Source organism: Lissotriton vulgaris, chromosome 3_1 (assembly GCF_964263255.1).
Source record: "Lissotriton vulgaris chromosome 3_1, aLisVul1.2, whole genome shotgun sequence".
Taxonomy (NCBI): domain Eukaryota; kingdom Metazoa; phylum Chordata; class Amphibia; order Caudata; family Salamandridae; genus Lissotriton; species Lissotriton vulgaris.
Window position 1 is genome coordinate 1,051,110,745 of NC_141689.1, and position 23,151 is coordinate 1,051,133,895.

General features: G+C 47.9%; 1 protein-coding gene across 2 annotated transcripts in view; it reads right to left on the minus strand.

The window, feature by feature from the left end:
• SH3GL2 (SH3 domain containing GRB2 like 2, endophilin A1) overlaps nucleotides 1-21,830 on the minus strand; it is a 702,686-nt gene extending 680,856 nt beyond the window's left edge. Inside the window, exon 1 of one of the 2 annotated variants that reach the window (XM_086961467.1) lies at nucleotides 21,590-21,830. In XM_086961467.1, coding sequence (XP_086817593.1) covers nucleotides 21,590-21,634 — 45 coding nt within the window. In that variant the 5' untranslated portion in view covers nucleotides 21,635-21,830. The remainder of the gene's footprint in view (nucleotides 1-21,589) is intronic. The other variant, XM_086961468.1, reaches the window with a different exon arrangement.
• Between the last annotated feature and the right edge of the window lie 1,321 nt (nucleotides 21,831-23,151).

Sequence of the window (23,151 nt, forward strand, 5' to 3'; positions counted from 1 at the left end):
TTTCGCCTAATTGAATAATAAGAAGGAGTTTTTTGTAGTAAGTTGTAGCTTGGTGAGCAGTTGTGCAATATGAGTAACTGAAACTCCGTTAAAATGTTATGACTTGTTTATTGAGGAAGGCAATATATTGTGCTGAGTGTCAAATACAACATCCCAACCAAAGAATATACTAGGATCAAAAGAAACTCAGCAGGAAATGTAAAAAAGTATCTAATCAAGAAAGAATATCTTAAAAAACAAACCCAGAGCATCTGAAATGGACAGTACATTCCTATTTCCTAAGAACAGGAAGACAGATAACAATCCAAGGATAACATTTCCTGAAAAATCCCTAAACACGATGAAGCAATTGATGGCTGTCTGAAGAAAACAGAGGAATTATATATTTTTTAAATAAAATAAATTTAAAAATCACCCGAGCCCTGTACCAGCCAAAGGGAGGAGTAAAGTAGCAGGGCTGGGTAAAAACAGAACCTGTACAACCTTGTTTTCAACATAAAATCATGCATACAATTAAAAGGGGATCTTCCAATCCGTAAAAACAGAAAAGTGGCCCAAGGAGGTCAATTAAAGGGCGCACACGTGATAAACCTTCAGTTCTGGTGAGCACATTAGTAATTCTGCATTAAGAGCATTAACCGAAAGGGTGATGTGGATAGGCATTTGTGAATTTTTTCGAAAGAAGTGTGATAAACCAAATGAATCTAAGATCATTTCCTCAGTTCCAGTCATGGCCGGTGCAGGTAAGAGCGGTGGGGCGGAGCGAAGGGAGAGGGTTGGGGGAGTTGACAGACAACGGAATAGGGAAAAGAAAAGAAGAAACCCACCTACCTTGAGCTCGCCGCATCAACGATATTTTTTTATTTATTTTACTTTCCTTATTGCATTGTCTGCCGACTTCCCCCCCTGCCCTGCCACACCGCTCCTACCTGCACCAGCTGCACATGCTCAAACACTAGTGTCTAGAGATATCTGCACTGCCAGAACCAACAATGGTTAAAAACTACAGCGACCTGAATGTGCGAATTTACTGCGTTTACCAAGATGCAACGGGGCCTAACAGCGCTGAGATGACAAGCAGGGTGCTCCCGCCCCCATTTCCTGTTTTCTTCGGCTTCGAGCTGACGAGCTGACAAGCTCTCCGGTGTAGCACCTGTGTGCCTCGGCTAGGTACTGTGACCTGCGATGACCTGGGCTCCTTCTCAGCAACCCCCAAAGACTTTTTCCATGCTTCTGAAATAATATATGCTCTCTACTGACGATGGGCTAAACCCTGAAACACTAGTATCTAGAGATATCTGCACTGCCAGAACCAACAATGGTTAAAAACTACAGCGACCTGAATGTGCGAATTTATTGTGTTTACCAAGATGCAACAGGGCCTAACAGCGCTGAGATGACAAGCAGGGTGCTCCCGCCCCCATTTCCGGTTTTCTTCGGCTTCGAGCTGACGAGCTGTCCGGTGTAGCGCCGGTGTGCCTCGGATAGGTACTGTGACCTGCGACGAGCTGGGCTCCTTCTCAGCAACCCCCAAAGACTTTTTCCATGCTTCTGAAATAATATATGCTCTCTACTGACGATGGGCTAAACCCTGAAACACTAGTGTCTAGAGATATCTGCACTGTCAGAACCAACAATGGTTAAAAACTACAGCGACCTGAATGTGTGAATTTACTGCGTTTACCAAGATGCAACGGGGCCTAACAGTGCTGAGATGACAAGCAGGGTGCTCCCGCTCCCATTTCCTCCTTTTCTGCTCAATTCTTCACTAAATTAAAAAAGGAGAAAATTACTTTTGAAAAAGACTGCTTGAAATCTGTTCTACTCAGGCCGCTTATATGACTTTGATTCTTAACCGGTGACCGAGTAACAGGCAATGAATGACAGGTAAAAACATGGACTAGGGAAGAAGAAACCCCTGTTGTGCCCAGCGTCCCTGAAAGCATAGAGTGGGCCCATCAAATAAAACACAAGAAACTAGTGCAGGTCGTCTGTGTGTTCACAGAAAGTGTCCATGTCACTGCTTTGCGGGGTGGGTCCTTGTTGTTTGAACTGTGTTTGAAGCAGCTTGTGTGTAAGGTGATTCTCCTGTGACCCATCTTTAATTAAACATTGTGCCAGGGGATGTGGCATAATGGTTAGAACTGCCGACCTTGGAGATGGAGAGCCGGGTTCAAGTCTCGGCATCAGCTGTACATTAAAATTAATTAACTCTGTATTACTTTTTTTTCCTCAAAAATTTTAAACAGTTCACAAATAAAAGCGCCCTTGTTAAGCACTATCTATACTATAACGATCCTTTCCAGTGTCACAGTACGATGTATACTACAGTACAATACAGGCCAGCACAATGAACGGAGACCAGCAGTAGCCATGAATGAGGCATATATTACCTTAAACGTACTTATTATGTAAGCTGAATGAGACAGTGACTGGAATCTCAGACGAGTGGTAGGTTTGAGAATGTTAAAATAAAAACAAGCAAAGGGGGAGAACTAAGGATGTGGTGTAAAAGCCAGAACTGCTGACCTTGGAGCTGGGGAGCCTCGGCGTTGGCTCAACATCGTGTACAAGCATGCATTTCGGGCAAACAAAAAACATGACATGCAGACGACGAGCACACTTCAAATGCATGCAGGGAGAGATTTGGTTTAAATAATTAAATGGAGAAACGAAGAAATGTAGCCATGCAGGCTTTCATGAAAAGAATTCTTCAAATGCATCGGTGAAAGTAAGCAAACTTTAACTAAAGAAGTTGGATCCCAGCCTTAACATAATAAAAGAAGAAGTTCTAGTTATAGAAGCGGATACAAATGAGTAATTGGGTGAAGGGATCCTGATAAGAGAAGCACATCCAAAAAAAGGAAATCCAAAGCTACAACCAATAGAAAAGGAGGAAAAGTAAAGTGACAAGCACACAAACAAATAAGAAGTGAGGATAAGATGTAAGTCTCTTTTAAGATATATTGAATACAAAAGATTGCACAAGCCCAGCGCAAGCACTATGCAGGCGAAACCTAATAATTACCCAGTGCGGTCTCAACATCAGTTTTTGCCTTAGCACATACCAGCACACCTTTCTCCACATCACACGCCAATCTTGTTTCCACATTACTATTCTGATGCATTTTGGTGCATGTAGTTCATTCTGTTGACAAACCTTGCCTAGATCAAACCCTGGAGGTGAAGCACTATTTAATATCATGGTGTCTGATTTCTATGGATATGCTGGCCCATACTTTAATACTTTCTGGACTTTTCTCTTCCTCAGATGCAATCTGTACTCCATTCCTAGTTTCCTGTTTTCCTTCTTGCACCTTCTGGCTTTCAGATATTTCCCTCTCCACTTCGGAGTGCAGCATTCCCTCCATTTGAGGATCTCTGGTACCCAGTAACTGGTTAATTACTCACACCAGATCCCTCTCCTGCATGTACTCAATTCGTAAGCTTTCAGCTATTTCTTTCCTCTGAGCTGAGAGCCGCGTGCTCTTGAAAACATGTTTACTGCTGCGAGACTGCACGAACCGGTGCTATCTTACTGTTTTGCTTTAAGTTTTCTCCTAGTTCTGTGCACTATTAGTGTTCAGTCGTGCTTGCCGCTGGAAGCGTGGGGAGCCCTCTACACTGCTGCTGTCTTTCCGCATTTGGGACCCTTGCATCTCGAGCCTGTGTGCTCCGTTGTGTTTCCACTGCCTGCGTTTGAATGCAGAACTGTGCCTGAGCCCGTGTGCTCTATTTCTTCACTGCAACTGCCCCAAGGGATTCATCTTGGTACCCTGCACGAGTCAGCCGGCGCATTCCAGGCCAGATCTTTCCACCTGCTGAGGGAGTTGACTTTGGCAGCGGGAGCGGGACTGCGAGGCAACGAAAGGTGCTAGCGCCAGGTAATCGCGCGCACCTGGGCCTCTTCCTGCCCCCTCCTCCCTGCAAGCACTTAACGACTCGCGGCCCCCGCTCCGTGGGAGCCGCTCGCAGTCGTGCTTGCCGCTGGAAGCGTGGGGAGCCCTCTACACTGCTGCTGTCTTTCCGCATTTGGGACCCTTGCATCTCGAGCCTGTGTGCTCCGTTGTGTTTCCACCGCCTGCGTTTGAATGCAGAACTGTGCCTGAGCCCGTGTGCTCTATTTCTTCACTGCAACTGGCCCAAGGGATTCATCTTGGTACCCTGCACGAGTCAGCCGGCGCATTCCAGGCCAGATCTTTCCACCTGCTGAGGGAGTTGACTTTGGCAGCGGGAGCGGGACTGCGAGGCAACGAAAGGTGCTAGCGCCAGGTAATCGCGCGCACCTGGGCCTCTTCCCGCCCCCTCCTCCTCCTACTTAGCCCAACTTCCGCACGCGCACGCGGGACGCGCGCGGGCGAAGACCGGGCAAAGAGCGGGCCGTTGTGTGGCCGTTAGGTGGCTGGAGAGGCTGGGCTGGGCCCTGTCCCTTTATTTGTGCTCCCTACCTAGACCCGGGTTCTCTGTGAATACCACTGTTTGTACACACTGTTTAAGTGTTACTATAGTTGTTTCAGTTTTGCTGGTTAGGTATTTCTAGATATAGTCACCCCTGTATAACTTCACAGTTGTGTATCCTCTTCCCATTATGGATACGGCTTCACCTGGGACATCGGGGGTTAACCCTAATAAGGGCACTCTAGATAACTATTTCAAGAAATCCATCTCAGAAATTGAAAGGGAAGAAGCCTTAGCAGAGAGAAGGGTGGAGCGTTGACGCTCCATCGAGGGTTACAAGGCAAGAACCCCCTTGGTTACGTTCCCGCATATCTTAATACCTAGTACAGAGGTGTCCCCCATTACTGAGGACCCCTTCACATCCCAGGGAATCCCAGAACTTCTAAGGGATATTACTTCCACACCTCCTTCTTCTTCAGGGGATCCCTCTAGTCTGCCTACTGTCGCTCCCCCACCACCTTGCAATCCTGATGCAGCCCAGAAACTTACGCCAGCTCCCATCCCTATGGCAAAAACTACTGCTAAAAATCAATCGAGGAAGACTGAGGCCCAGATAATCCCTGGCCCTCCGCCCAAAAAAAGGATGAGGAAGGGGGGTACTATACAAAAGGGCAAAATTAGCCACTCTGAATTTGGTAAGGGGAAAGGGGGGGTGCAGTCTCTGTTTCTATACCAGCTGTGGGTATTAGACCTACTACTTCTACAGCGACTGCACAAGAAATACCACCCCCTATACTAACTACTACCCCTCCATGTGCATTTCTGGAGGAGACTCTTCCGCTTGCCCCTACCTTAGAGTTCCTTGCGCAAATGCTCAGGACGCTCACTTCCCCTATTGTAGATAGATTATTGGCCATAGAACAACGGTTAGGGAACTTGGAACAGGCTATTATAAATAGACTGGCCAATCAGAAGGTCCCTATAACACCTAGTATAGTTCTGACTGCAGTCAGTTCACTTAACAGCCCAAAACCTTCTACTTCCAAGATGCTCCATTCAACGTCTAACAATCTAGCCAAGGAGGCCCATACGATTTCTACCACCACTACAACAGCCTCATTCCCTATGCCCAATCCTCCCACTAAAACAGTGTCCCATATTCCTCTAGGCACTTTAACCTCCGCCACCCCTTCCACAGCTGTCATTAATAAGAACGGTACCAACTCGAAGGGTGGAAGTAGTACCGCCACAAGATCAAGCCATCCGGCGGGAGAGAGGGCACCCTCTAGCAACGCACCTAAACGCAGGATCCCCCAGGTTGAACTTCCTCCAGAATCACTACCTTATGTAGTGGTGCTTACGGGTGTGCCCACTCTAGACCCCGATAAGCGAGAAGGCCCAGAGCAACTTAAAAACAAAACCATGTACTGGTTGTCTAAAAATAGACCTCTCCCGGTTAATGTTAATGGTGACATAGTGCATGTGCGCCGACTCTCCTGGTTAGGGGGACGGGAGAAAGACATAGAGGGTGACTTGATTGTGATTAACTTCAGGGACCCCGAAGCTGTTAGGCCTATTCTGAGCTGGATGCCGGGGAACCTAGGCAAATCAATTATGCCGTGTGATCTCACCTATTTCTACCCTAGAGCCCTAGTAGCTCCCCTGTCATGCCCATGGCCCCCCATGCCCCCGATAGGGATTAATGGCCCAAAACAAACTAACCATTACTTCCCCTCACACCCAGGTTCCATGATCCCAAACAATGTTCTTGGGTGGGAACATGTCCCACCAAGGGGCTATGGAACTAATTACAGGAGTATGGACCATTTTTCTCATTCAGGGGGGATGGACCATTTGCTTCCATTTACACCTTTGGAAGTTAATAACAGATTTGAAGTTCTCTCTGGTTTGGACTCTTGTGATTGACGCCTGGGGTCCTCTCCTGGTTATTCTGCTGAAGAAAGAGCGTCAAATGGACTGAATGAAAATTCTCACGCTGCCGGTGCCAACCCCCCTCGCCAACTGTCAGCAGACCCTCATGGTACGATCCCAAGTCTTCCAGTTACATCTAACTTTAGTCCACCCTCCCCACAAGGGGTTCCCATCCCAAAAGTTTGTAGTGGTAGAAACATCTCAGGGGGGCAGGGACTAATCCTGCACACTCCCTCTAGTGCCCTGCGGGTACTATCTTGGAATGTTGCAGGTATTTCCAACAAAATCCACACGGAAGAATGGGATTCCCTTATAACAAATAGTGATATCTGCCTCTTTCAAGAGACATGGGCGAGGGAGCCGGTTCTCAAAACTGGCTATGCCATATTTGAAATCCATGCCACCTGGAACGGCAAGGGGAGGCCCTCGGGTGGTTTGGCGGTCTGGATAGCTTCGCATATTGGCTGCAAAGCGGAATCCCTAGCTACGTCTTCCCAAGACATCCAGTGTGTTCTACTAAACTGGAAGGGGGCTCCAAAGTTAGCAATAATAAATGTTTATTCCCGCCCAGTAGGACCAACGGCAGAGTCCACCACACTTGAAGATCTTGTCTCCTTTCTGGGCCAGTTGCCGGCAGACTTCAAGGTGGTAATGGGCGGTGACTTTAATTGCCACTTCGAGCCCCTAGAGGGCTTGAGGGAAGGGGCTCTTACTGCAGAAGACGATTTCTGGGGTATACCAGTGTGTCACTCGCCTCATCCTAGATCCTGGTCTCCACTTGCTGTCCAAATTAAGTCTTTAACTCTTAATTTCGCGTTAAGAGCCTGTAATGGACGCACTCCCTCAGACACCCCCTCCAAGTGCAGTTTCAATAGACCCAATCACGAGTCACGACTGGACTACATTTTTGTTGATACCAGCCTCTGGCCTAAGGTGGAGGACTTTTATATAATTCCCCGCACTGATAGTGACCATAATGCCCTCCTCCTCTTCTTGGCCTATCTTCCCGAACCTATAGGACCCTCTCGCCCAGAGGAAAGAGATGAAAGGGGAAATCTGGTACTAACTTCAAATAGGCGTAGGGTGAGATGGCAGAATTTCTCCAAATCTGAAGAAAACGTGGGGAAAATCTATAATCTGGTGCTGCCCAAATTTGAGGCCTTGGAAGAACTTATTAGTCTACCCAGCACCCAGGCCTTGCAGGAATCCTTACCTTCTATTCACGAAGAGTTAGTGGCTGCATTGGGAGAGGTCCTCTACCCAGAGGTGCCGAAGCCCAAGCACAAGACCAGAACATCTACTTGGTATAACTCTGAGTGCAGAAAGGCCAAAGCAGACCTTATCACTGCAGTCAAAGAGGGGGAACCTCGGTCCAAGGTGTCCGTTTTGCGGCGACAGTACAAAGACACAATGGCTCGAGTGAGGTCGGACTGGGATAGATGGCAGGATCTTTCAGCAGCTCTAACAGCCAAGGACTCAAGAAGATTTTGGTCCTTGGTTACTGCCGGCTCAGGGGAACCCAAAGCCGCAGTAGAACCTAATATAGCAGCACAAATATGGGAAGATCACTTCGGGAAACTCTATGCAGATGTCCATGAGAATACTGATGCCACTGTTGCAACACTCCTCTCCCTTCCTGGTGATACTCTGGAGTTTACATTAGGGGAAGTGGCCAGTGCAATTGATGGCTTAGCCATGGGTAAGGCCCCTGGCCTTGATAAATTACCTGGTGACCTTTTCAGGTCCCACTCAGAGATCTGGGCGCCTTACCTCCACATCTTCTTCAATTCACTTGCACGTGGTATGGCGATCCCCTGTACTTGGCTGGGGGCAGAGATAGTCCCCATCTTCAAGAAGGGCTGTCCTCTGCTCCCATCCAACTACAGGCCGATCAGCCTGATAGATGTCCCCCAGAAGATCTACTCGCGAATCCTACTGGACCATCTGGTGGTCTGGATGGAGGATAATGAAATCCTAAGTCCTCTCCAGGCTGGCTTCAGGAAAAATACGTCCACCATGGACCAAATCTTCCGCCTAGTTGTCCTCTATTGGAAAACGGTGACCATCGAGGGCGGGAGATTGTACATGGTGTTCGTGGACCTGAAGTCAGCATTCGATCTGGTACCGCGAGGAAAGCTCTGGGAGGTCCTGAAGGAGATAGGAGTGCCCACTAATCTACTCCAGGCTTTAATTAGACTTCATCAGGGCAACTTCGCTCAGGTACGCTGTGGACGGGGCGGAGCATTGACAAATAGGTTTCCTGTCTCCCGGGGGGTCAGGCAGGGCTGCGTCCTTGCCCCTACTCTTTTCTGTTTATATGTGAACAGCGTCATCTCACACTTAGCTAATGTTGAGGATAATGACGCCCCAGTCTTGGCAGGCAGGAGGGTACCAGCGATTATGTTTGCTGATGATACCCTCCTGCTTTCCAAATCACCCATGGGAATTCAGAGAATCCTTGATGGCTTTGATCTCTTCTGTAGGCAGTATGGCCTTGAGATAAACGCAGGGAAGACCAAATACATAATTTTTAACCCCTCCTCTACAACTAGACCTAACCCAACCCTAAATTCTACGGTCCTAGAGAGGGTCAAAACATTTCAGTATTTGGGTGTAACCCTTCAAGAGAACCTCTTATGGGGCCCACAGATTGCAAGCTCGCGATTAAGGCTCTCCCAACTGTCTGGGGCTATTTTAAAGGTTACCAACACTTCAACATATAAACCTATAGCTCCTGCAGTTGAGATGTATAAAGTGCAAGTGAAACCTGCTGCGCTTTATGGAAGCGAGCTATGGGGGCACCAAGCGGCAACTGAGTTGGTTAGTGCTGAAAATAACTTTATGAGGCGTCTCCTGGCCCTCCCAACTGCAACTCCCCTATTTCCCATACGTCTGGATCTGGGTTTACCTTCCATCAGAGAGGATCTCAAATCCAAACCCATTAGATTCTGGCATAGACTGTGGTCAACAAAGGAGCTTAGTCATTACAGGCAAGATCTTGTAAATGTCATGAACCTGAACCACAATGACAAGATCCCATGGCTAGCATTTGATAAAAAATAATTGTTCAGGCTTGGTTTTAGCGAGCTTTGGGTGACTCCAGAAATAGGCTGTAGCAAGGTACCCCGGAAAAGACTAGTGGAAGTGTACAAGGAACAAAATCTTACATGACTGCACTTAGCACCGGCACCCTAACTCACTGTTTTACTCAATCCAAAAATTCATACAAGTTTGAAACTTTTTTGGATTTTATATATCCAACCTTGGCAAGGAAGCTGTTTTTACAGTGGCGGTTTGGCTCCCTGCCAATCAAATCCTTTACTAGTAAATGGACCAATGGGGGGGATAAGTTATGCCCTGGCTGCAATCTGTGCGATGAGGACGAAATCCATGTTCTGTTTTTCTGCCCCACCTATAAATCCCCAAGGAAATATTGGTTGGTGCCCCTATGCAGGAACATGGCCATAAGGAATTGTCTGTCATCCTATAGAATACTGAAATCTGACTCTTCCCCTCATATTGTATTTGCAGTTTCCAAATTTCTTCTTGCCATGTGGCGTATGAGGTCCAAGCTGATTAAGGATAAACTAACATAGACTGAATATTCTGCCACTGTCTCATTGTTAATTACGGCTTCCGTTGTAAACGTCTTTTACCATAATGTCAATTTTACTCTCGTGTTATGAATTGTGTTGTTCCCTTTTTATGTATTTTATCTATTCGATTTTAAAATGGGTAAGAAGACTTGTTACTTGTATTTGTGTACATTCCAATGATGTTTTTTATATTGTTGTATGTATTTGAATGTTTCTTTTATGGCCTAAAAGGCCGAAATAAAGATTTTTGGATTGGATTGGACTTGTTTTTACAGTACCTGTTTTGCTACTATAGCTTCTCTGTTCCTTTTCTTTCTTGCTACAGTCCCTCTGTCCCTGTTGTATCTCAGTGTTCATAGTTCACTCTCCTTACTTTCAATACTTGCCTTGATTGGAAGTAGATTACCTAGCTTGGTTTCCACTTGCCTTGATTGGAAGTAGATTCCCTGGATGTATGACGTTACTCCACATACCGTTACAACTACCTACCATTACAACGCGACCATTACAACGCATACCATTACAACGCATAGCGCTTTGGGGTGCTGGATAGTGGTAAGTATAATTTACTATTCTAACTCCAGTCCCCGTGGACCCTAGGGAAGGTGTTGGATAGTAAATTATACTTATTCCCTATCCTATAGCGCCCCCCAGAGCAATGCGTTGTAATGGTATGCGTTATAAAAGTCGCGTTGTAATGGTAGTGCGGAGTAACGAATGCGTTGTAACAGGTGCATACCAGATTCCCTAGCTTGGTTTCCAGTGATTGGGAGTAGATTCCCTAGCTTGGTTTCCAGTGCTCCTAGTTCAGTCTGTATACCTCCAATCCTTTCCTTGTTTCTGTGCAAATTCCTTCTATTCTATTCTATTTCAGTTTTACAGTTCTGTTTTTCCTTCATAGAATCCAGTCCTGCTTTTCCTGAGCCCCTTTGATGCATTCAGTTCAATTAATCAAAGGCTTTATTCAATTTTACAAAAGTAAAATCATACAAGCATACAAGGATAAAAACATTGCATCCGGTATTACATAGATAGAAATATGACCATTACAACACCATTAAAAACATACAGATGTATAGGATAAAAATACATCGGAAAAAAATCCCAGTAACAAACATCATTATATTCCCACATTCCAGATAAAAGTCCTTCTAGAAAGCAATCTGCACGAGATTTAAAAAAAGCAGGGAGGTGGGGCCTAGTGGTCAATCTTAAAAACCTCTGACAGATATCATGACACATGAAAACAAATTTTGGGTGCAGCTAAAAGTCTATAGATATAATAAAGCAGGTTTAGCCTGTCTGAAATCCTATCTTATCTGATATCCAGGGTGAAAAGGGGTGGACTTAAAAACGTATGACGCAGGGTCTTTAACGTGCAAGGTGTCGCAAACGGAGACCTGGTCACAAAATACGTGGTGGCAAGTCCGCATTTTTAAACCAGGAGCCCTCTGTAATAAGCAGCTGATGAAATATACCTAGCCTGAAGTTGCTCAACAAACACGGCTGATGGCCTGTCATTTCAAGAAGAAGATAAGGTTCAATCATTGGAAAAGTTTTGATCATAGCAAAATGATGGTATGTCTCTTTGGCCTAGGCAGAAGCTTTCCTCTTGCCTACCAGCCTGAGTTGAAAGGCCTGCCTTAACCAGGCAACATCATGTTTCCTAATACCTTCTGGGTTAGAGAAAAGCTCAGGCCTCCGAAGGGCATTGAGATTTTTCTTTACATAACACAACCATGGTAAATTGGATGTATCATCTAAATTCAGTCAATCCCGAATAACTAGCCAGTTATGGCTAAGTTCCTCCATTAGCCAGACTGCACACCAAAGTAAAAGTGATCGTAGACGGATAAAATCAGCAGTATAGCTCAACCGAAGTTCTTCATGTCAAATCTCAGAGGGCGTACACTGCCCAACACCAAAGAGACCCCTTAAAAATGTATTTTCCTCCACCAGGATAGGGGCTATATTAACATAGCCCCAGATCCCACAACCAAACGTAGAAATAGGGTCACATTTCACTCAATAAATGTAAAGCATAATTTTCAACGGCTTCTGGCCCCGCTGAGAGGAGAAATTAATGACTCCGGCACAGGCCCTTTTAAGGCTTCCAACATTCTTTTTCAATAATGGTTGCCAACTAAGACCCAAGCTGATTAAAATCTCTAAATAAGTGAAGGTATCCACCTGGCCTAAAACCTTACCCTGCACCACAAAAGTAGAGCTTTTAGTGTTGTTCAGATCCAGAACCATAACATGAGATTTCTTAAAATTGGTGAGTAGGTCCAAACTATCTATACAATTGGTTTGTTATATGTTATGTTATAATGGATTTATACCGCACTCAAATACTCAAGAGTGTCCTGGTGCGCACAGTTACCATAGCCTGATGGAGCGGAGAGTCAAATCGGTTGATTAAAAAGGAAAGTTTTAAGTTGTTTTTTAAAAAGTATGAAGTCCTGGATAGAACGTAATTCCAAAGGAAAGGAGTTCCATGCTGTAGCTGCTTAAACGGAAACTGCATCTGCCCTCATCCTCCTGGACCTATCGGCCGCCTTCGACACGGTCTGCCATCGCACACTAAAGACCCGCCTCGAGGAACCTGGACTCCAAGAGAAGACCCTCGACTGGACCACATGCTTCCTCTCCGGCAGATCCCAGAGCGTCCGCCTCCCGCCCTTCCGATCTGAGGCCACCGACATCATCTGCGGCGTCCCCCAGGGCATCTCCTTCAGCCCGACGCTGTTCAACATCTACATGGCCCCCCTCGCTCAAGTGGCCCGACACCACAACCTCACCATCATCTCCTACGCCGACGACACTCAGCTCATCCTCTCCCTCACCAAGGACCCGCACTCCGCCAAATCCAACATCCACGACGGGATGAAGGCCATCGCCGACTGGATGAGGAGCAGCCGTCTGAAACTGAACTCGGACAAGACGGAGGTCCTCATCCTCGGACCCACCTCCTCAGCCTGGGATGCCTCCTGGTGGCCGAACACCTTGGGAACAGCACCAACGCCAACCGACCATGCACGCAACCTAGGATTCATCCTGGACTCCACCCTCTCCATGTCCAAACAGGTCAACGCCGTATCCTCCTCCTGATACAACACCCTCCGTACACTCCGCAGAATCTACAAATGGATCCTGACCGAGACAAGAATAACGGTAACACAGGCCCTCGTAAGCAGCAGGCTGGACTACAGCAACGCATTCTACGGAATCCCAGCCAAACACCTGCGTCGTCTCCAGCGCATCCAAAACGCCTCCGCCTGACTGATCGTCAATGTACCCCGCCGCTGCCACATCACCCCCCACCTGCGAGACCACCACTGGCTCCCCGTCGAAAAGAGGATCACCTTCAAACTCCTCACCCACGCACACAAAGCACTCCACAACGCCGGACCAGCCTACCTGAACAGCAGTCTCAGATTCCACACATCCTCCCGCCAGCCCCGCTCCGCCAGCCTCGCCCTCGCCACTGTCCCCCGCATCCAGCGTACTACCTCCAGCGGCAGATCCTTGTCCCACCTCGCCACCAAAACCTGGAACACCCTACCTACCCACCTACGTCAGACTGAAGTCCTACTCGCCTTCAGAAAACGCCTCAAGACCTGGCTTTTCGAGCACTAACAGCGCCACGCCCCCCCCCCCCTTCCTCCAGCGCCTTGAGACCCTCACGGGTAAGTAGCGTGCTATACAAGTCCTCTGATTGATTGATTGATTGATTGACTGACCCCAGCCGCATCCTGCAGAATCAGGGGATCGTCAACCGTCGTTGGGTGGCCGAGCTCAAAGATCGACTGGGGACATAGAAAGCAAAACACTTCCTGATATACATTAGTCCAAGACCGTGCAGGGCTCTATGGGCCAAGGTGAGAGCCTTAAATTGCACTCTGTGGGCCAAAGAAAGCCAATGAAGATCTCGTAAATGCTGTCTCATGGTTGATCTTCCTGAGATGTTAAACAGAAGTCTAGCTGCAGCATTCTGTATGGTCTGTAATTTCTTTAACAAATATCCTGGGATGCCAATGTACAAGGCATTGGCATAGTCAATACAGGAGAGAATGAGAGTGTGGGCGACCATCTCCTTGGCACACCTTGGAAGCATGGGGAAGAACCTTCTTAATGATTTAAGAGTGCCAAAGCAAACTCCAGTGAGTTTCTTGATTTGCACCGAAAACCGAAGGTATTCTCCAAACCAGACCCCTAAGTTCTTTACTGGAACGCCCTCTAACTTGGGTCAAGGGAAGTCTGATGACCACAAGGTTTCTCTAAAGGTGGGCCGAAACTGACCATACAAAAGGACCTCCGACTTGTCCTCACTGCACTTCAGTTGGGCATGTGTAAGCCACTGAAACATGGCCGCATAGTACTCTCTCTGGGCTTTGCGGAGAGCAGATTAAAATGTCTAACATCCGCTGAAGATTTTTAGCGATGCGAGTAATCAGGACTGCATCTTTTGCATACAAAAGAGCTGGGAGGGATCTCCCCCAGCTCTTGATACATCTTGTTCCTGGACTGAAAGTACCCTCGCTAGACGACTGATATATATATGATAAAAAGGAAGGATGCCCAGATACAAGCCTGCTGGCCCCCTGTGTTCAGATCATAGTGCTTAATCCATTAGCCGTTGCTACCGAATCGGACGGAGCCCGACAGACAAAATTGACAGTCTTTAACCCTTTTGCGTGCGTCGGACGGCCGCCTGCCGTCCGAAGTCACGGTGGGCGTGTGCGGAGGATAGCCGGCAGCTGTCCGAACCACGCCCAGTCATAAATCACCCGCACCGCAGCGGAATTCGTGCCGCGGAGAACGGGTTAAGAAATACAACCACAGAGTAGTCCACCCCATTAACCCCAGCTCAGCCTAGGGCTTCTCCTCGTTAACCTCATCAAAGACCGAGCTGAGGTCCATGAAGACAAGATGTAAGGATCCCCTCTTTGCCCTGACATTTATTTATTACTCGATGTAGATTTAGATTCTGCTCCACTGTACCCCTGCTAGGTCTAAACCCATAATTTAGGTCAGATAATATCCTATGGTCATCAACCCACTGGTTAATCTCTTTCAAATGACCAGTCCAATAATTTCACCTCCACGTCAATTAACGAAACAGGTCTGTAGCAAGCAGGACTACTTCGGTCATGCTTCTTGAATAGAGGCACTATCAGGTAATTACGCCGCGCCTCAGGCAAAGAGGAGCCAAGAGCTGCATTGATATGAAGGGTACGTACAGGGGCCCAAAAGTCCACAAGGGACCTAAACAGGTCACATGGCACCCCATTGACCTCATCCCAGTATAATGTCAACTTAACACCATGTATTAGCAGTGGCGACAGGGACTCTGAATCCTGACAGGGCAGGAAAATGGTCCTCCCAGGCCTGAGCCGGAAATTGTACTGCCTCGTCAGACACCTATTTCTCTTTAAAGAAGTGATGATTGACCACCTTCCAAACTTTGGTGCTATCTTTCAGGGTACTGATTGTGAGGAGATCCCCCCACAGCTCCTTCTTTACTCCAGATTCCCATGTTTTAAAGCAACTCTATATTTGGCTGTCCTCTCTTTCACTTCTCCAGGGTTGCAGGATTTTTTTTTGTGAATCTAAGAGTGCCTTGCCCGCCACAATTCTTATCAAACCAACAACTTGGGGAAGGGAGTCCTGCCTGCCCAGGCCTCAGAATGGAAGAATTGACTTGGATACACACTGTGTCAAAAGCCCTCTGTATGCGGTCACAAGGGTCCTCTTCATCCAGGCATATCTGGAATTCAGAGTGACAAATCGTAACCAACTTCGCGAAGAACAATTCGGGAATGACTTTGCCCTACTTTAGCCTAAGCCCCTAATCTTTAAGGGTGACAGGGACTCTAAAAGAACTGTGAATCTATCTGCTTCTTGTCCCAATGGAAACTATCAAAAAAGGGGGTTATGATCACTAGAGACATTCAAATTCACTGAGAAGGTTTTTAAGGAAGAAAACAAGCCAGCAGAGACACATACATTGTCTCATTCAGAACCAGAACCCATGCCCTTAAAAGTCGGGCACTGGTACCTGACAGCAAGGTCCCAACACTCAAAAAGTTAACCAGGCCCATTCATTAGATCACCCTGAACCGTGCCCTGAAGATGGATTTGATTCTGAGATCCAACCTCAGAGTCTGTTGCATTGTACAGATAACAGTTTCCACAGGGGTGAATATTAAAACTCCAGTGATCATCAGAATAGGGTGTCTGCAAGGATGAGAGGAAAAATAGGATTAAAAAAAACACTAAGAGATGCCACTACATCATTTGACACCTTTCCATAAATTGGATTATATATGTTAATACATAATACTTTAGTATGGTTAATTTAAAAAAGGAGGACCCCGAGTATGTACGGGGTGTTACAAGGCTTAATTTCCATCATGTGTCAGATATAACTTAATAAAGGTCAGAAGACCCCCACTTGCTCCTTGTGTTTGCTCAGCAGAGGAATCATAACCATCAGGTCCTCCTGATCCACTCTCTTTGTCCTCACTAGTGTTTGTGCTTGAATCTTAATCGTTTTCCCAGAGTGTGCCTGTTAGTTCTAAGGCCTGGTGCCTCTTTCACAAGAGAGTCACTGAGCGTTCTTTCCAAAGAGCTGTTGGGTGTCTTCCAAGACTCAGATTGACTGCTCCTTGTCTTCTCTGGTTTCCATGTTTCTTTTCTGGCTTTCTTAGTCTTTCCCTCAGAGTGCGCCCTTACCTCCATTAGTGGATCCCCGATTCCATGTACCCAGTACAATACCCACATCTAGATTTTTCCTGCCTCTGTTCTCCTTCCCTGAGCTTCCATCTAGTTCTTCTCTGTGAGCCCAATCTTCTCGCAACCTTTACTGCGGAGACCCTCCAAGAACCGGACACTGACCAAAGACCAGAGGAACTCTCCACAAATGGGCAATTTCACAAGATACAGAGCCTCATTCTGGGCAGATAAGAAGTCCAAAAGGCTCTGGTAGTGGGCGAGACCATCCCGCTTGACCCAACGTATATTTTGGGTATCCTGGGGGGACGTAGATGTTCCTAGGGCTCAACTGCTGTTCTGCAACTTAGGGCTAGTCGTGGCAAAGCGGGATGTGGCAAGACACTGGGGGGGCCTGAGGCTCTGACATTGTCGGAATAGAAAAGGCGGATGGATTAGTATATGACGGCCGAGAAGGTTGTATACACGCTTATGGGTTGCCCTTGTAAATTCTACAAAATATGGGGCGGATGGTTGCAATACTATAATATTCCTTCTTCACAGGGGGCGGCGATTTCCCTGATTTGATTGTGTTAGTGTTCAGAATTTGCGTGGGGTTCTTCTTTGGGTACGATGCAGATGTTATGACATTGTCCTACTGTGCTTACTGGTGTGGGTGTGGACGAGGGCTCCTTCATGTTTTTTCTTTAAATGTTTATTGCCAGTTTGGCACCTTAGAATGAGTTTATTGCAATGCTTCAACATTGCTGCAATACTCAAAATCAGTAAAGATATTTAAAAAAAAAATCCTAAAGGCTCAATTGTACATCAGAAGGGGGACGGTATTCTTCGGTTAACCCAATTCGCTTCCTAGCCCTTTGCTAGCTCGCCTCCATTTAAATGTCATATAGCAAGACAAGAAGTTCTAAGATACTATTCAAAAACTGTACTCAAAGCTCAGTATGGAACTGTGACAAGGGGAACAGCCTTTACAACACGGGTATTACCACGCGCTACCATTACAACGCTGCTATTACAACGCAAGTCGTTACAACGACTTGTGCTGGAGGGCGCTGTTGGATAGGGAATAGTTTAATTTTCTATTCCAACACCTTCCATACTGTAACGTGGGCTGGAGTTGGAATAGAAAATTAAACTTTTCCACTATCCAGCGCTTACAGTGCAAGTCGTTGTAAAGACTTGCGTTGTAATAACAGCGTTGTAAAGGCACGCCTGGTAAAAGCCCGCGTTGTAATGCCATACAACCCTGCAGGCATGTGCAAGCTGTGCAGCTGCACAGGGCCACCAAACCCCAGGGGCCGCCACGCCAATATATATCCTTAATATAAAAATTATCTGAGGATGGATACATATTTGCGTGGTGGCCCCTGGCAGGGATTAGGCGGCCTCCGGCTCTGTTCCACTTCCAAACACCCTGACCCCCCCCCCCCCCCCTTTTTCACTGGCCTCTGCGCTCCGCCCCGCCCCCCTCTTCCGGGGCCCCCTACCTATGCTCCCTGCCCAGGGCCACCATGAGCCTAGAGCCACCCCTGAACCCTGAGACACAAGTGAGAGGTGAAGGGGTCATGCTATGACGTCCATGTAATCAATCTTTGGTGTAGTCAGATCACCTGGGAATGGGATCGTTTCGAATGAGATCACACGGTTTTGCGTGTCAGTGCCCCCTGCAGCTACCTGCATCTGTTCAGCACAAGAGCTACCATCGCCTCAACAGGTATAACTTGTTTTTGGACGGCTGCAGCAGGATTTCTGTGCCACAGGTATTTCGAACAGCTCCCACCCGCAGGCATTCACTGAAAACTGTAAATGTCACGTGATCCACCCTGTGTGCAAAGTAAGGAGCCTCGGCTCTTTTACTTGTAGCCCCCTCTGCACACACACACTTCTACTATGTTTCGGTGCTACATCCAGGCCATTTTGGGAGAAAAAATGTTGTGGACGCCACCTTGTCATTTTCTGGACCTTAAAGAGGCCACCAAGTGTAGAAAAAACGAAGTTTTCTTTACCCTGTTCTGTAGGAATTTTACAACCTTGATTATATCAGCTGGGTTTGTAAGATGAACTGAGACATCAGTCGCCGGATGGTCCCTTTAATATATTAGTGACAGGAAATGGAGGGCCTCCCACTATCAAAGCAGTGGTCCGTCTCGCCTGGTGCCTTTTAGACCTTTTAAGGCAATTGAAAAAAGTTGCAGTGACACCACACGCAATGCACGGTGTCAAAAAAATCAAACATAGAGCTGAGAGGCCAAAATCACAACTGCAAAAGCATTACAACATTGCATTATTAAAACACACCTGCCTATGCCCACCGGGCTGAAAGCAGACTAAAGAAATCCTTAAAATTAGGTCGGGGCAGAACCCAACGCGTGTATTGTATTGTAATTGTATTAACCCCTTCACTGCGGCGGCTATTCCGCCGCAGTGCTATGGGGGTGGGGCGGCCGCACGGCGTGCGCATGCTGGTGACGGAACCGCTCCATCACCAGCCGCAATTGCACTGTGCTCATGACGGGAGGAACAAGAAAGGCCTGGGTCCATACACTACCTAGCCTAGACCACTCAACATGACGGAGCGGTTCCGTCACGGCCTCACCCGCTCAATAGAACGATCAGCGCAGGTGCAGAATCCACGCCGCGCAGGCGTTCCTAGCGGGCCGTGACGGAACCGCTCCGTTATCAGCACAGCACGACCGCGGCTGATGACGGAGTGGTTCCGTCACCAGCAGGGGAGGGGTTAATAAAGCACTTACTACCCCGGATGAGGCGTTGAAGCTCTTTTGGGCGAGTAGCACGCTGCCCCAGAACCCAGAGAATCAGGAAGGGAAATATGTGTTAATTTGAGCAGTGGACATGTGAGTGCTAGTTGGATTGAAAAGGGTAGTGGGGGGAATAGAAGAGGGAAGAGTCTAGAAAGTGTTCATTGGGAGATGAGGTTTGGTATGAGTAAAGAGGAGGGAAACATTTAGAAGGGTAGTTTGGGGAATTCTAGCATTAAAATGAGGTTTGGGGTGACCCAAGTGGGGATAGGGGAGGGAAGAGCCTAGAAAGGGTTATTTTGGAGATCATAGTAGTAGAATACGGTTTGGGAGGAGTCAGGGTGGAGGTAGAGGATATACATTTAATTTGATTATATTTATCTAAAGATATGTGCATCTCTTGATATGAATAGGTATAATATATATGTACTTCTGTATCTATATTTATTACTTAAGCACCACTGAGTGACTTACTGAGCTATGCTGACTGAAAAAAGTGCAAAAGTAAAGTAAGTCGTCCAACCAAAAGAACAAAAATCACAGAACCCACCCCTTCTTGCTGGCAGCGCCTTATATGCGTTGTGAGACCGCAGCACATCACGGGCTGACCGTGCACACAGGAGCCTGCAACGGGCTGTGCCGCAGCGAGGGCTCCCACCCACTGCAGAGCAGTCCAGCGGCCACCCGACACCCGCTTAATAATGCAGTTGCTAAGCGCTGCGCAGGCCGGCTCTGAATGGCGGATGGCTGGGGTTCAAAGAAACCACGGGGGGTTCCGAGGAAGGGGAGGGAGGGAGACAGTGCACCGGGTTATGGCATCACTGTGCATTATGCACAGTGATGCCATAAGTGACCAAACTGCACACGTGTAACTTCATCACAGTGCCCACTTGTAATGCCATCATAGTCCAAGATGCACGCTTGGAACGTTATCACAGTGCACGCTTGGAACGTTATCACAGTGCACGCTTGGAACGCTATCACAGTGCACGCTTGGAACGTTATCACAGTGCACGCTTGGAACGTTATCACAGTGCACGCTTGGAACGTTATCACAGTGCACGCTTGGAATTTCATCACTGCCCACAACGCACGCTTGTAATTTCATAATGCACGCTAGTAATTTCCTTATCGTCCAGAGTGCACGTTTGTAATGCCATCGTAATGCAGGCTTCAAATTTCATGACTGCCCATAATGCACGCTTGTAATTTCATCATACCATGGTGCACGCTTTTAATTTCATCATAATGCACGCTTCGAATTTCACCACTGCCAATAATGCACGCTTCGAATTTCATCATTGTTCGAAATACGTGGATGTCTTGTAATGGTACAAAGTCAAACACCACATGGATCTACACTTATTTCAGGGATTTGCACAGAGCGGGCATGCTATCACACACACGACCAGTGCACGAAGCAGGTGAACCACACATATCTATACATCGACAGGCTTCCACTTGCACGTCCAGCAAATGTGGACTACTACACGGGCAGCATTCCTGTTCCCCTATGGTCGCCTTGACGCGGAATCAGGGTGGTTGCAGCAAAAAAAAAAAAAAAACAATAACAAAACGTTATGTGTACAAAACCAACAATTAGCCGGTTGCCCGTGCAAGTGTGCACCTTATGGAAGGTTGAGGTTATTTTCTCCGTCCCACGTTTGAGTCACATGCAGTAAATAAGGGAGCTAAGAGTGAACCAGCATGACTGCCTCGAACCTGGGACACATACCGTGCAGGGCAGGTGCAGTAACAGTGGACGTAATGTAACAGCAAGCCACGGTCTGTCTGTGGCATCCTCTCTACCTTCCAGTGCGGATAACTAGTACTAAACACCCAACCGCACCAGAAAAAGCACCAAACACACCACATATCTGCCCCTTAAACCCTTGTCCTTTTAATGCATACATTGACGTGCCATGTGCAGCACAGCCACCTAGGGCAACCCCCAATGCAAGGACAGCCAGATGCCTGCGCATCCACCCTGGCAGCAGGCAATGCACCAAAGCAAATCACCTTCAGAGCTCAAGTTCAACAAGGGACAACTTCATCAGCTGCAGGCACTGCAGCAGCTCGCCAGGGGAGGGGGCGACCTTCCATGCAGGGGATGCCAGAGGGCAGACAGACAGACAGACAGACAGCACCCGCAGGCCGAGCCCGCCGTACCTGAGTGGCTTTGTGGAATTGCTTCTTCAGCCCTGCCACCGACATTGTGCCTGGAGCGACCGACGAGCCTGTGCCGTGCTGCCCGGATGCCGCCTGCACTCCTGCGGTCTGCAGCGCCTGCTGTTGCTGGGTGAGAGCGCAGGCGGACGGACCGATCGCAGGGGGAGGGGGGATTCTCGTCCTTTTCTCGCTCTCTCCTAGGTCTGCCTAATCCCTCGTTATCAAATACCCATCTTAATGCAGGAACACCCTGACGTCACAGATGGGAAACCAGCCTCTTAAAGGGGAAGCAATCAGTCCGGCTGTCGAGCCCTTCCGTCATCCTGCAGGGATATCCCATAGGATAATTATCCGTCTGCATCATTACACCTGTGAGGGAATCAGTCAGTGTGTTACTACAGGGCACCACGCGACGCTGGGCTACGGGGGAGCAGCCGGCGCAGGGCCCAGGCTGCTTTTAATATAAACCATCAAAATATTCTCCTCACTAATAGAAACAGAAAGCGTTTGGGAAAGTCACGTCAAATGGCAGAAAAGGAAGCAGATAATTAAATGCCCTATGAGTGAAACTCGAAAAATCATCTTTTATCCCATCAGACAATGAAACAACAAACCCTTTCTTAATTGTAAGGTTATGCTCGTTTTCTGGCTGACCTTGGTATAGTTAAACTAAAACTGAAGGGACCATTCCTCCACCAAACCCTGCCAACTCTTTGCGTACACAGTGAGTACTTTAAACGGGAAGGTACTGAAAAGGTCCAGGCACACCCATTTTTAGGTTTTGACTGGCGATGCGTACTTCAGTACGCATGCGCCAAAAAACCTCCTGAGTTGTGTGTGTGGGTCGGGTAAACGCCCCCTCCTCCAATTGGCTAGCTCCATAAATGGAGGCTAGCCATTGGGAGAGGGCTCCGTCCGTCAATCTCGGACCAGATTCGGGGGCGTTCCCGAGAATTTTTGGCTTTGGCTACGTCACGCGACGTCAGCCAAAAGCCGTGAACGCCCCCGAATCTGTCCCGGCATTGAGCCGGCACCCGCCTTCCTGCTTGTTGTGCATCAAGCACTAACTTGTTCAGTACTTCTCCAGCCTTCCATGGCGTGATTATCTCTTCCCTGTCACCTCGTCTGGGTGTTGCAGCTGCCCGGCCATCCTTTCTGAGGCACTACGGACATGAAACTGACTCGGCCCCTGCCGTGTACTGAAGCGAGTTGTAGGTGCTGCCATTCCTCTAAAACGGCTAAAAGCGCTTTCTGGGACATCGAGTAAGGAGCTCCTCGGCTTTTGCCGCTGCCCGCGTCCCACGGAATCTTCCTCGGCACTTCGAGGGGTTGATCGTGCCATGCCTTCCGGCTTAGCTCCGGTTGACCGGTCATGTGCAACCGGGTGCGGGTAAGGATCTTCGGAAGAAACAGGGGCTAAACCAGGGGCTTCAGCCACGAGGAGCACGGGCCCCCACGCGCTACATACCCCCGGAGGGTCTCGGACACGCGCACTGAGACACGCGGTATAATGAAAGCACACCAAGGACTCCGTAGCAATTGTCAGGGGTCGGCAGCTGTAA